A 14,507-nucleotide genomic window follows, 5' to 3' on the forward strand; every position below is an offset into this window, starting at 1 on the left:
AAAAGCTCTTTTTGAGCACTGCCCCATCATGTCTTGTTGCTGTATGCCAAACATTTTTTTTTATACTGTTTTATACTGCAGCTTAGTGGTCAGCAGAGGACAGTACACGTCACTGTAATTTGTTACATCTTTTTTATGTTAAGCAGATACTTAATTACTCTTACAAAAAATATATTGATCTTATATTAGCACTTAGATGACACAATCTATATCTTTTACGTGTTATTTGTCAGAGAGCAACTGTGCTAAAAGAACTGTTCATGTTGTATTAGCTCAGATTTTTGTGAACTCTTTTATAACTGAATCAGGAGACAGGAGACAGGAGTCAGACCTCAAATGTTGAAATAAACCTTGTTAAATAAAAACAGTATTGCATCCCCACACTGTTCCTTCACTTAATTTTCCATTGGCTACAGATGACATCTGCTGGCTGCAACCAACAGTAATCTCAACATCTTTCAGCTAAGGTATAGATTTTCTAATTATCCTTTGTCTCGATGGCCAGTTTTCATTACAACAGAGTCAATATGACAAAGTGCGGACGAATGGAAAGAATTACATAATATAAAGAATTATATTTAAAAAGAGACAGCAAGAGCAAACTAAACCATATGACGCTGACTTTGATACTTAGTGAGATATTTATAATAAAAAAAATCGTCCTTACGGTAACCGTTAAAGATTAATTAATTTAAAGTCAGTAAGATAAAACAATGCTTGGATTAATATGCTGGGTAAAATCATTAGCATAAAAAAAAAACGCTTAAAATACATAAAACCATTCAAAGAAAAATTAAGGAAAAAAAACATTCAAACTTCAAAAGAGGGATATTACTTACCGCGTGCCTAAATCTACAATGTTTGGACTGCATAGATATATTTAACCTTCCTATAATTAACATTTTCCTTCATATCTTTCCTCTATTATTTTATAAATAAAATGTTCAGTACTTTAAATACTGGAACTTGGTTCTGGAACTTTGATTGGTTAATAAAATTAAAGCTTCAACAAGAACATATAGCAACTTTATCAAGGGGTGGGACACAAACAACATGGACGTTTCAGTATACACAGATCTATAGTACTTCATAAATGTGGCTATGTAGAAAACACTTCAAAGCATAAGTACAATGCACATACTGCGATAATTACACGAATCTCTGAAAAATAAGTGGCTCTGCAGGTCAAAAAATAAAAAAGAAAGACATCAGTACTTCAAATGTAATCTGTGTCACCCCTTATAATGTTTATCAAGCGACCTGTACCATAATAAGCATAGAAACATAGAATGTGACGGCAGATAAGAACCATTCGGCCCATCTAGTCTGCCTAATTTTCTAAATACTTTCATTAGTCCCTGGCCTTATCTTATAGCTAGATTGTCTTATGCCTATCCCACGCATGCTTAAACTCCCTCACTGTGTTAACCTCTACCACTTCAGCTGGAAGGTGATTCCATGCATCCACTACCCTCTCAGTAAAGTAATACTTCCTGATATTACATTTTAAACCTTTGCATAGTTATGTTGAAAATCATAAACACGTAACCCAAGACACAGTGGTCAACTTAATCAGTAATTTGTTTGCTTACCTTGCATTGGCCAGACACACAAACAGACGTTCCGTTGAGGTCACACGGCGTCCCATCTATTACTTTCTCAGCTTGTCTCACGTAGAATCTGTAGCCCATGGCTCGACATGTTAGCTCACACTTTAAATTATCTTTTCCTAGAGAAAAAAAAATATCACATTGTCAGCACAATTCAGTTGGTAAAACTGTAATAAGAGAAATAATAAAATAATAATGTTTGTATATCAGTGTCAGTGTGTGTATGTGTGCATCTGTGTATGTTTGTATATATGTGCATCTGTGTGTGTGTATATATTTTGCCAAAATACCAGAGTATTGCAGTATGCAATGATACCTTTTTGTATTGGACTAACATAATATTACAATGACAAGCTTTCGAGAGTTCCCTCTCTTCCTCTGGTCTGAAGCAAATGATCAAACTGATCAGAAAAATGTACACCATATATATTGTAGATTGGATTTGCCATATTAGTCCAGTAGACAAAATGCCAAAATACCATGTGTGGATAGAAACCCTTTCCACCTGAAGTAAGTGGATCGTTAATACATTGCTAAACACAAATAATGCCAAGCCTCCATTACAAGCCAGTAACCAACCTCATGCTGATGAGTTGCATTAACTACGAAACAGCTGTCCATGAGTGGTTCACTGGCTTTGCTCTTCTTCCTCAGTTGTGTTTCAAAGCTGTTGTATACAGCAGACATATACTCCAAGGAATCCATGTATAAAGTGGAATCATGAGGCAAAAATGTGGTTCTTTGTTGAGCTCATTTGCATACGCCTACCCAGAATCCCTTACAGTAGTGAGAGCACTGTTAAAGTGAGATTTCTGTGGTAAAAGCAAGTCTTATGGCTTGCCTGGTGTGTGTATTTGTGTTTAGCAATGTACTAACTATATATGCAGGAAAGCAGCTCACACTTCACACAGACACACTCGGCCTTCCCCCCCTCCACACACACACCACGCTCATCCACCACACACGCAAGACTCACAGAAACAGAGCCCACAGCTCTAGGAGGTACAGAGCCCCAATGGTACGCTACCAAGGGCCCGGGACCACCTCAATCCAGCTCAGGCACACATTAATATCTGTACAATATTTCTGCCTGTGACAGAGTATTAATATTTCTATAGAGATATTTAAGGTAATAGTTGCAATTTTAAATTGTATTGCGACACTTTATCGGTTATTTGTTGTTTCTGATTGACACATCAATATCCAATACTGCTGTGTACAGTGGGGGAAAAATATTTCTTAGCTCACAAGTAAACACTTACTTTAAGTGCTCGTAGAGCCTATTATTTTAGTTCATTGTGTGATTTTTACGCTAATCACAAACTTTACCTGAAAATTGATCTTCCATGATTGTAATGACATCATGTGCAACCATGACGTCTTCATGAAAGCTATTCCTAGTTCTAAGTGACTCAGATATGTGGCTCTCTTCTTTTCAAGGGTCTAATAACCCATGTGAGCCCCATGAAAGTTTAAAAGTGACAATGATGAAACTGAGATAAGGATATGACTTGGCATGAGCCTTTCACACCCATATCTGCTACGGAGGAAGATATACATTACTTATGTAGCAAAGGGGAGTACCCTATTTTGAATGAGGAGTGCTATAATCCCATGATTGCAGAAAAAGTGGCAATCACATCATTACCTAGATATCATGGAACTTTATGTGGAGAGCATACTGCTATTGTTAAAGGGACACTACAGGCACCCAGACCACTTCTGCCCATTGGAGTGGTCTGGGTGCCCACTCCCACTACTCCTAACCCTGCAAGTGTAATTATTGCAGCTTTTTATAAACTGCAATAATTACCTTGCAGGGATAACTCCACCTCTAGTGGCTGTCTACTAGACAGCCACTAGAGGGAACTTCCTGACCCATAGCAAAGATTTTCTTTGCTAGAGCGTCGCTGGACACCCTCACCTTGTGTGAGGACCTCCAGCGTCGCTCAATTCCCCATAGGAAAGCATTGAAAAATCTTTTCAAATGTTTTCCTATGGGGAGCGCTAATGCGCATGCGCGGCGTTGCCGCGCATGCGCATTAGGTCTCCCCGGCCGGTGGGCGGGATCAGTCTCGCCCACCGGCCGACGGAGTCAGAAGGAGGAGTGGCGCGGAGGAGGAAGCAGCGACGAGGGACATCGTCGTTGCCTCAGGTAAGTTACTGAAGGGGTTTTCACCCCTTCAGCAACTGGGGATTGGGGGGTGGGAGGGAGAGGGAACCTGCAGTGCCAGGAAAACTGATTGTTTTCCTGGCAGTGGAGTTTTCCTTTAACTGCAGAAGGACTGTACTGCACGTTTAAGGCATTTCGTGTTTAACTGTATACATAATGTCACATGCTTAATTCAAACAGGGATTGTAACACAAATGGTTTCAATTTAATTTGTTTACATCTGGTATTTACTCAAAGGCAGAATTTAGCGTTAGATTACGAGTTGTGTACAGAAGCAGTAAATATTATTGCATTTGCTTTTGTGGACTTATACAGTAATGACCCTTCCAGGTGTTATAGCTTAAAATGGTCCTACACTGGGATGCACTCCAAATCTGCGTACGAATGCAATTGTTATATCAGCTTTAAGAAAGAAAGATTAACTCCAGAGCATAAAGGGATCATGCTATAAAATCAATGATGGAGATATCTTTTAGATCCAATTTAAACTGGAAGCCAAAAGCAACTCAATGAGGTCACTAGATACAGATAGAATGATTTGTAGAGAATAAGTCAGTTTTAAGACCCTATCATAAAACAATGTGCCACATGTATTATTCTTAGTCTATCTCTTAAGGAAAATTATTGGTTTGTGAACTTGTAATATTTAGATATTAACCCCTTAAGGACCAAACTTCTGGAATAAAAGGGAATCATGACATGGCACACATGTCATGTGTCCTTAAGGGGTTAAAGGGGCACTATGAACCACAACCACCACAGTGTGTGTATATGTTGCAAGAAGGCATTGTGTGCACTCCCTCCGGTTATTGTCAAATGATTTGAGTAGTTTGATATAAAATGGACTCTGCTATTATTCACTTCCTAGTTAGGTGGATGGCAATGGTAGACTGTGACCACAGGGCTAAGCCGCCTACAGCAATAACAGTCTACCCTCGCCTTTGAAATTTGAATAATCAATGCTTGTAGTACAATGAAAAAAAAAACTGGAATATGGATTCATGAGCTCAATTTGATCTGATTTACCATGGGTTTTTGCTTAGGCTTTAATTCAAAATCAATACATGAAGACATTCGAGTAAATGTACTTCCTGGAAGGGCCATTGTCCTAATTCCTGAAGATCTTGACTTGGTTTGGTGAAAATGTAATTGTTTGAAAACATAAACGTAAATAATGTGTGTAAAAGAGGCATTATTGCAGGGACACCAGCAACTAGTAAGGGTTATATAATTGTTTCCAGTGTCCCAGCTTAATAAGGTGAATATAAATGTGCAGAGTTAACATAGTATACCATAATTACCAACTTTACATGTTAACAAACACCAATGCAGCTGCTAGGAAAATAAAACATTGTTCACAGCCTCCATATAGTAATAAATCCAATATGTCATATACACCGCACATCATAAATAATATATGTTAACGGAACAACAGATTCATGCATACATAGAATTTATTAGATCAATAAAATTAGTGCTACTATCAAAGCAAAGGTTTATAGGAATAATAATAATAATTGAGAATCATAATACTCGGTTTCAAGTATTGGTTTCACTTTTATTTCCTGAGAAAGATTTTCCTAAAATGTATTTAGTTTGAAATTGTTGTTTTTGTTTGTTTGTTTGTTTGTTTTTCATTTTAATTTCATTTAATTTGTTGTTTCCATTTTTTTTTTTAACATTTAATTCAGTCCAAACTTTCTAATGGAATATAAAATAAATAAATAAAAAAAAAATGGTAGGGCACTAATGAAAGAACAATATTACCTTATAATTGATTCTCATCTTTAAATCTCATAGAAGCGATTATAAATTAGTATAGTGGGGGTTAACAAATTGCGTGAAGTGCCCATGCAGACTGATCCAATTGGTCACAATCACGGTTTTTCACATCCTTCTTTTTACATGTGATTGATAGAGAAGATCAAAACGAATTATCTTACATATTAAAACTAAAACCTCTAAATTTGGTTTCCCATTGGCCGAAAGACCCGCCAGGTAGATGTAGAGACTGTTGCTGAATAAATGAGGATAAATGGACTGATTATGTGCCCTCACACTGCCGGGCAGATTATGAAGCACATAACCGTCCATGTACAACTATATCTTATTATTGTAGGATGTTGCTGACTAATCTAACCACTAGATGTCAGTATTAAACTTACAGATTCCAACAATAATTTTGAGGAGGAAATCCCCATATCAACTCAAGGCAGTTACCTGCAATCTTTTAACCCTGGAATAATGAAGACTCCCATAGCTAAACCTCCTTGATATTGACAATTTCTGGTTAAGAACCTTTACACATGTTTAGATATTTTTTTTCATAATGTATTATTATTACTATTTTTAATATTCCTTTTAATATGTATCCTTATAATATACACAAGTATGTCCCGTCGAGACCCCTGCGCTCATCCCAAGACCTACGCCTATCCTCTGCCCGGATCCCAACCTCTGACGCTCGCCTTCAAGACTTCTCTAGGGCTGCACCTATTCTGTGGAACTCACTTCCCTCCTCAATCAGACTTTCACCCAGCCTCCATTCCTTCAAAAAATCTTTGAAAACTCACTTCTTCGTTAAAGCGTATCAATTAAACTGTCAGCAGGCTTCTCATCCCCCACCCCATGACTCCTTTCCTGCAACTGTCAAAAATGACCTACCAAGCACTCAATAAACCCTTCTCTAACAAACTATTTAATTCCCCTACTTTAACCCGTTTGTGTCACTATACCCCACTCCCTCTAGCATGTAAGCTCATTGAGCAGGGCCCTCAACCCCCTCTGTTCCAGTACGTCCAGTGATCTCAATTATGTGTCTGTTAGTCCACCCATTGTACAGCGCTACGGAATTTGTTGGCGCTATATAAATAATAAAATAATAATAATAATAATAATAATAATATGTATCCCTTTGTACAGCGCTACAGAATCTGATGGCGCTATATAAATAATAAAATAATAATAATAATATGTTAAGTTCAATAAACAATATCACTGAATTTACATGTATGGCCTCTAGAGGAAATCCAACCCTCAGAATATATTCTGATGTGTAACAATATACTTTACTTTTTATGTAAAATTGATGTCCCTGTCTTCAAAACGTTACGCTTTTTGTTTCCTTAGAGTATAAGTCACTATTGAAAAAGCTTGCAATTTCAATTTATATATGTATTTATATATATATATATATATATATATATATATATATATATATATATTTTTTTTTTAATCTTTCCTAGCAATATGTTTTAAACACATAGTAAGTAAACAAAATATTAATTTATTATAACTACTTCATCTCATTGAAGTGTGTATAGAGTTTGTACAGTACACTCCTTCTATTCAGAATTAAACCATTGTTAAGCCACTCATTCCATATGTGCTGCTTGGGTTAATGAAGAAGCATTAGCCTGAGCAGCTATGATTGAGAGTGTCGGCTTACTGATTTCAGCCTATCACAGCACCCATTGCACTTATGATTTGATAGGGCTAAAAGGAAGTGTGGAATTTCTGCCTTAGCCATACCTACAGTGGCAGCGGGGCAGTAGGAGGCCAGAAACCCTTGTTTAGCGTTAAAGTCCTCAAAAACGATTTATTACTGAATGGAGGTACACTAGGTAATATTACCAATTCAATGAGATGGCATGGTTTCCTGTGCCTAGTGTCCCAGTACCTTTACCAATTTTGTGAATATACACTTTACTTCATTTAATTTGATGTTTTCAAATAGCAACGATACATTCTACTCTAAAGAATTCTTTATGTTAGAAAACAATATGCTAAATGATGACGTGACCAGCATCACTGTAACATTTTAAAAATCTCGGAGACTAAGGACAAAAAAGACAGAAAAACAGAATTACTGTGGACATTTCTGTTTGTGTACTTAATTCGCCAACATATTTCTTGTAATACAAGTACAAATGCCTTATGTCATTGTTGTAGAATGAAATATATAAACGTTGTATGTACTCTAGGGATTGATCTACCTGCAGGGAACCTTGCTGCCATATATGTTTTGATAGTACCGTCCAATAAGGTAAGACGTCCTTAATCATTTATCCCAGCAAATGCTTTAGAGGTGTTTGCTGAGATAAATTATGCAGTGGAGATAAGTAAAATAAAAAAAAAATAAAAAACATACTTACCTCCACTGCAATCTGTCCACAGCAACACCATTTCCCCATGAAGCACAATTCGAATTATTCATATAGCACCAACACAGTCTGCAGCGCTGTACAATAGGTAAACAAGACCAACACTGAATTCTTACAACACATAATGGACATACTGGAACTGTAGGTGAAGAGGGCTCTGCCCAAATGAGCTTACAATCACCATTGAGAAACGTCATACGTCGACATTCCTTCCACAGAGCCATGACTGCAGGTAGCTTGTTATATTCTCTAGGTGCAATTGTTTAATTTACGTTTTGATTTGGACTTTATTTGCAATTTGTCCTAATTATGTGCTTTATTATCTGATGTGCATTTGCGTAATATGTTGAAACCTTTTTATTTCTATTCTTCTTAATATTTTCCCTAATTTAAATGCATGTGGAAAGTCAATTATGTTATTCAAACAAATAGCAATGCATTAATTCGACAAAAGGTTTATCGTAAAATAACCAAAACACTGCAATAGCCACCAACTGTACAACGAGTAAACACGAATTATTTAGAAATCAAGTGTAATCTAGACATTTTCTTTCAATCTATACCTGAAATAAACTCATGGGTTCGGATGACAATGTTGTCAGCACATGGTAATTAGAAGGAAAGCTAAAGTCAAAAAAACAAATCTACAGGACAGTGTGATGTACAGAAATATAGCACAAAGAATAAGAATAAAGCCAATACTGCAAACACATTAACAAAAAAAAACATACAACAAACTTTAAAAACTTTTTTTTTATATTATTTGTTTGTGATTTGCCTTATTTATTTTATTACATTTGTAATGATGCAACAGGTAGGCCAGTTCTTGGAATCCTGAAACATAGTGAACCCAGTTATCTGAAGTGGTCATGGTGCCTGGAGTCTGTATGTGCAGCTATGAAATGTTGCATGTATGGAGATTAATTTATCTGCTGCCGGAGTTGTGATTCCACCTCCAACAGCGTCACTTGGGTGTCATCATCTATCCCAGAATTAGAGTTCTGAGCTAGTTAATAAGAATTCGGTGTATATTTCTATGCGCAGAGTTGCATTGATTGGCTAAAAAGGGAGAGCTAACTCTCTTAGCCAATGAATGGCTTTCAAGATCAACATCCAGCTCTGCAGAAGCTTGATGTACGTTGCCAAACAGCCCCATTACTGGTAAAAGGGGCCAAGGTTCACATCGTAACCACAACAATGGGTTGTAATGGTTATTTGCATATTATACACTTGCCTTTCAAGGTAACTTGTGTAGACTTTGCCATTTGGTCACTCAGTATATTGTTTTCATATGTTTAGTTAAGAAATGCTGTCTGTAACAATATGACATCTAAAGACTAACAGAAATGACAGAACCTGGATAGGGAACTCTCACTCGTGTTTTTGACCTACTTTGTTTTATTTTATTTTTAATATGGTTTATTATGTTATACAATGTTACACTGTATCTGAAAATATAAAAAAGGAAAAAGCTGACAGATACCGCAGTAATAGATACCTTAACCGGCCTCTGCGCAGGTCACAGGATACGCAACTCAAAAACGTACCAATAACATTGTATTGCATACATTCATCCCTATCGTTGAACCACAGAATAGGCTTCTGCGCAAGCCACTCATGTTCTTTTGAAACCTGTCAGCACGAAAAATAAAGAATATATAAAAAAAGAAATGCGGTCTGTACATTTGTACCACACAAACATGTCTTATATGTGTGATTTCACTTATCTCTATATATTTTGTCTGCCATTACAAAAGGGCAATCTCATGTTTCATTCTAGACTCATGATTCCAGTCTATTAAAAATCAGCCACTTTGAGATAGAACCCCTTTAACAAGCTAGTTCTCCTCATCATTTTCTCTTGGAAAACAAGTATCACATTCCACAAACCATCATTTAAAATAACCTAAGAAGGGCACTTTTGTTTCAGAGTGTAGAAATGGAATTAGGGCCACAGGCATGATTGTACCTACGTTAATTTAGTAAATTATAAAACCAAAGTATTTTATTTAGACAAACCAATATTGGAAAATTCTACTATAGTTCATTGACACAACATTGTTAGTTTTATTCTCTTTAAGCCCTTTGATTTACTCAGACACATTGACTATGCTTTTTATCCTAAAAGAAGAATAGAGGGATTTGCTTCTCTACTAAAAACACACAGTAGTTAAAGCGTATTCAGAATTCCGCAAATCACCCGAAGGCTTTTTATATATTAATAAACTCTTATCATTTGTACAATAAGTCAGTCCTTGCCAAGAAATAAACGTACAGTGCTTTTGGCTTTCCACGAAATAAGAGCCAGGACGACTCTTTGAAAAAGCAAGTCTTGTGGTTGACCCATCTCGATGGTATTAACACAGTGGTTTGGTGATGGTATGTTTGCCTGTTTTATGATGTGGATAGGGGCATGTGGATAGCCACAACATGAAAATTAAAGTATTCAAACGTCGAATACATTTCCAACTTTTGTTCACATATACAGAAAAGCAAACACATTTTGAAGGTGAACCACCAATTGCTATACTAACAGTGCTAAGCAGACTGAGAGACTCCTTGGAGTTATAATACAAATAAAGTTTTATAATGGTTATTGGCATCGTGATCCAATAAAACGAGCAATATCTACAGATCGGGCGATAGGAAATATAAGTAAGTATTTAATACCTAAACATTCAGTATTTCCTCTTACATTTTGTGTGTGTATAAGGTTACAATTCTCTAAGCAACTGTGAATAACCATTTTGCTTTTATAGCAGATCCTGTAATAAGCAGTTTTTGTGATGACATTTGCAGGTAAACTTATGATTTATCTAGCAAAAATGCCAATATAACAAATACATGAAATACATTTTTTAGAAATGCTTTCTTGGACATTTTGTGATCCACTTTCATTATTTACACAATTCTACCTGAGGCTTCTGGAATGTTGCTAATGATGTTAATTGATTTGTGCTTTGCTCTACTTTTATAACATTCTACTACCAACACTGTTATGAATCTCCCTTTAATCGTTTTAACCATCCTTTCTGCTGATGTAATACCGGGACTAGAACTGAGCAACCCCTTGCAGTTGTATCATATTTTAGATCCCCATCTATTTAACTTTGCCATCTTAGCAGCCCCTTCCAACTACACTGGCTTTTAAAAAGTAAGGCATGATTGAGTGCCCACCATATTTTACAGCATCGCTGTCACATACATCCATTTTGCAATACAAAACAGCACAGCAATAGGAACTTGATCTAAAGTCGCCTGGAGTTTCAGAATGGAGCACAACCCAGGACACGGAGGGCTCAGCAACCCACTGTTGTCTGGGAGCAATATCCAAGACCGATATTTCAATGATTTCAGAGCTCTCAAATAAGTTACCCAGTTAACGTCTCCCATGTATTTAGGGACTGCACCAGTTATTCCCATTGTTAAAATCTTTATGTCAAATACAGGTGCCTACTGATTTACCAGCCTCCTATTGTCCCCAGCAAGAATGTAAAATATGAAGGTAAAAATCCATATCTTGATGATGCGCAAACCTGCAAAAGATACAGGTATTTATACTAACATGCGCCCTAAAATTAGGGTATGGGCAAGTGATATGGTTTGAAAGACACTGCAAGCCCCATAACTGATTGAAGTGGTTATGGTAACTGGAGTTCACAGGCACCATATCTAACATGACTGTTAAATGGTTTAATCACTGTGTAGTAGAGGTGCCCAGTCCGGGCAATGTGCAGCTCATTCCCCAATGACAAGAAAGCAAATGTGGAGTGATAAGTGTATACGCAGTGCTCCATCTTTTGTATTTTAGTAAATGTGGAGTTATGCATACCATGGGTAGCAGGTAGTGATAGGCTGATAGCATTAGCCCTGGCATGAATTGGTCAAAGGCAGAACCTAACTCCACCTTCACTTTATCCTTTTTGGGGTCAGGCTTTAATATAGTGACATGGGACCTGGTGCCCACAGACTCTAGGCATGAGAATGAAATGAAATCAATAAGTTGAAGTGATTATGGTGCCTACAGTGTTCCTTTAAAGTTAATATTTGGCTCTGCTAGGGATTCTTTAATCTCAGATTGGAACAATTAAGCATGGTACAAGGAATACAGATTCAGGTCTGCCCAGGCCAGTGGAGTTTACACTCCCAGGCAGGCACTACTAGCAATTCAGTCGTTCTATTGAAAATTATATGCTGGGAGAAGAATGGGTGAAAATAGTGCTATTACCCCCCAAAAAATACTAGCAAGAAATTCAACATATAGCACAAAGGCTGTTACTAAATACCAAACATATCTGTGCCATATAGGATTGCTTTACAATGTGTTTGTTATTTTGTAACACACTACTTTGAAATAATTTTGTAATTATACTCCTTCTGGAATACATTAGGCATGGTGTTCTAGCCTTGACAACCATTTCATGCTTGTTGATCAGCAGAATCTTGTATCACTTTTGACTTACAAAATGATCCAATATATTTTGCTGCATATATTTTCCAATTGTGAATGACATGAATTGAAAGCTTTTTATGTCTTTTCATATCTATTATTTTAACTTAAACATGTATTTAACATTAAATTTCACTAATGAGAAATTAAAATAACGTATAGAAAATGTACAACCAGGCAGACAATTTGGGTTAAACATATTTCTGCAATAATATAAGCCTGAGATTCAGTTACATCCTAAACGTGTAGCGCTATAATACGCAATGTAATATAAGCTGCTATTTGATTAAATATTGTCACTTAGAACATATGTCTAATCCTGAAGGGTCAGAGAGGCAACAGGGATAAACCAACATCCTGGGTCAGATTTAAACTCCAGATAGCTTTAGACATAAACACTGCTGGATTCCCTTTATGTGCAGGGTATAGGAGGGTGAGGACATTGTGTAGGAAGCAGGATGCTGAATAAGAAGACAGGGTACAGATAAAGGGTAAAACGCGTAGTACAGGCCAGTGACGCTATGAAGCAGGCTACAGAAATGTGAATACGGGGAAGGACACAGGAGGGTGAAGTCATGGGGCAGAATGCAGGAGAGAGACTGCATGGGTCAGGATAAACGAGGGTGAAGGCACAGGGAAGGATAAAGTAGAGTGAAGACCCCAGCAGGATACAAGAGGGTAAGGATTCAGGGCATGTTAGAGCAGTGAGAAAACACAAAAGATAAAAAAAAGAGTAATCAATCAGGATGTCTGCATAGAATAATGACTTAAGGACTGTTTAGTTGGCATGTTTCAATATATAACCATGAGAGCCTATTGTAGTGGTTACAGTGCAAGCACACTCTGGATGCAGCCCTTTCTCAAACCGCTTTGACAAATAAATGCCCCCATTACCATTATTGTAAGCCCATATCCTGTATCTGTTGTTCAACAGAAATTCATCTGAGCAGAACGGACTGCAATAAATCAGTATAGTCACAGCTTGCAATAGCCCAGCAGTCTATCATAGCAATGACTGCTTAAATACAGATGGACAAAAACAGAGGGACCATGCCCATAGCTTATAATAGGCATGCAGTGATCGTGGTACTTAGAGAGCCCCTCTAATGCAGTTCATTTTGAGTATAAACATGCTGAAAAAGAGAGAGACAGACTGAGATGGTTATAATCTTTATAAAACCACACTATAAAATATATCTGATAAGGAATAAAGGTGGGTTTTTTTTTTAGCAGTTTCTGGGAACAGGACAGCTAACACTGGGACAATTCTGGAAAAGTGTCAGAATGCAATAACGATGCATTCCATCACTCTTACCAGCAGGAGAACAGGACGCTTCACTATCCCAAGAGAATAGGCTACGACTAGCCATTTGTCATTTTTGAATATTTTTACAATTGGTAGAATGTTTAAAATGCACCACAAAGACATCAATTACATTTGGTTCTTCAAACCAAAAACCACCCACACTCACAGTTGTATGGTCATTGAATCAATTAATCGGAGTCTTCAAAAAACAAAGCCACCATAAAAAATATTTTTTAAAATATAACTTTTTTTTTTTTGTAATTCTTTTTTTTGTTGTGCAGAAAAGAACAGACATTCCTGCAATGCCCCAATAGCATCTGCCAGATTAACATTATACACGATGTGACAATTGCAAGGCATGTTAAAGAACTGCACAATATGTATAGTATAGTAAGACTATGCTAGCATGTCTAAATATGAAATTGGAATCAAATCTGCTCAGTAGGGTGGGCTATCTAGACAAGGTGATAACTGGTAAGATGAGAAAGCTATATAAAGAAGATGCTGCTAGCACTATATTGGTAGATCAAAAAAGAGTGTGGTTAGAGTTGTTCTTAACTAGTACTGTGGAGCGTGAGAAAAGGGTAAGGACCACTGGTTAGGCAAATAGGCTACAGTAGAGGAATAATATGATCACAAAATTAACAAAAGCATGTCAATCTTCAAACACTGCATAAGCAATACGATAGTAGCCATGCCAATGGTAAGATCTGTGAACCACTCATCCGATGCCTAGGGTCGGCAATTCCCAGCTTCTATCCCCTGTCGCTTCAAGGAGACTTCTACAACTTTTCCAGGACATTAG

The 14,507-nt window shown here is 36.9% G+C and overlaps 1 protein-coding gene across 1 annotated transcript in view; it reads right to left on the reverse strand.

Annotated features, from left to right (window-relative positions):
• Window positions 1-14,507, reverse strand: part of THSD4 (thrombospondin type 1 domain containing 4) — a 694,237-nt gene that overhangs the window by 338,453 nt on the left and 341,277 nt on the right. The window contains exon 7 of the mRNA XM_063449121.1: window positions 1,593-1,729. Within this exon, the coding sequence (XP_063305191.1) occupies window positions 1,593-1,729 (137 nt within the window). The remainder of the gene's footprint in view (window positions 1-1,592; window positions 1,730-14,507) is intronic.

This window comes from Pelobates fuscus, chromosome 3, assembly GCF_036172605.1.
Source record: "Pelobates fuscus isolate aPelFus1 chromosome 3, aPelFus1.pri, whole genome shotgun sequence".
Classification (NCBI taxonomy): Eukaryota; Metazoa; Chordata; class Amphibia; order Anura; family Pelobatidae; genus Pelobates; species Pelobates fuscus.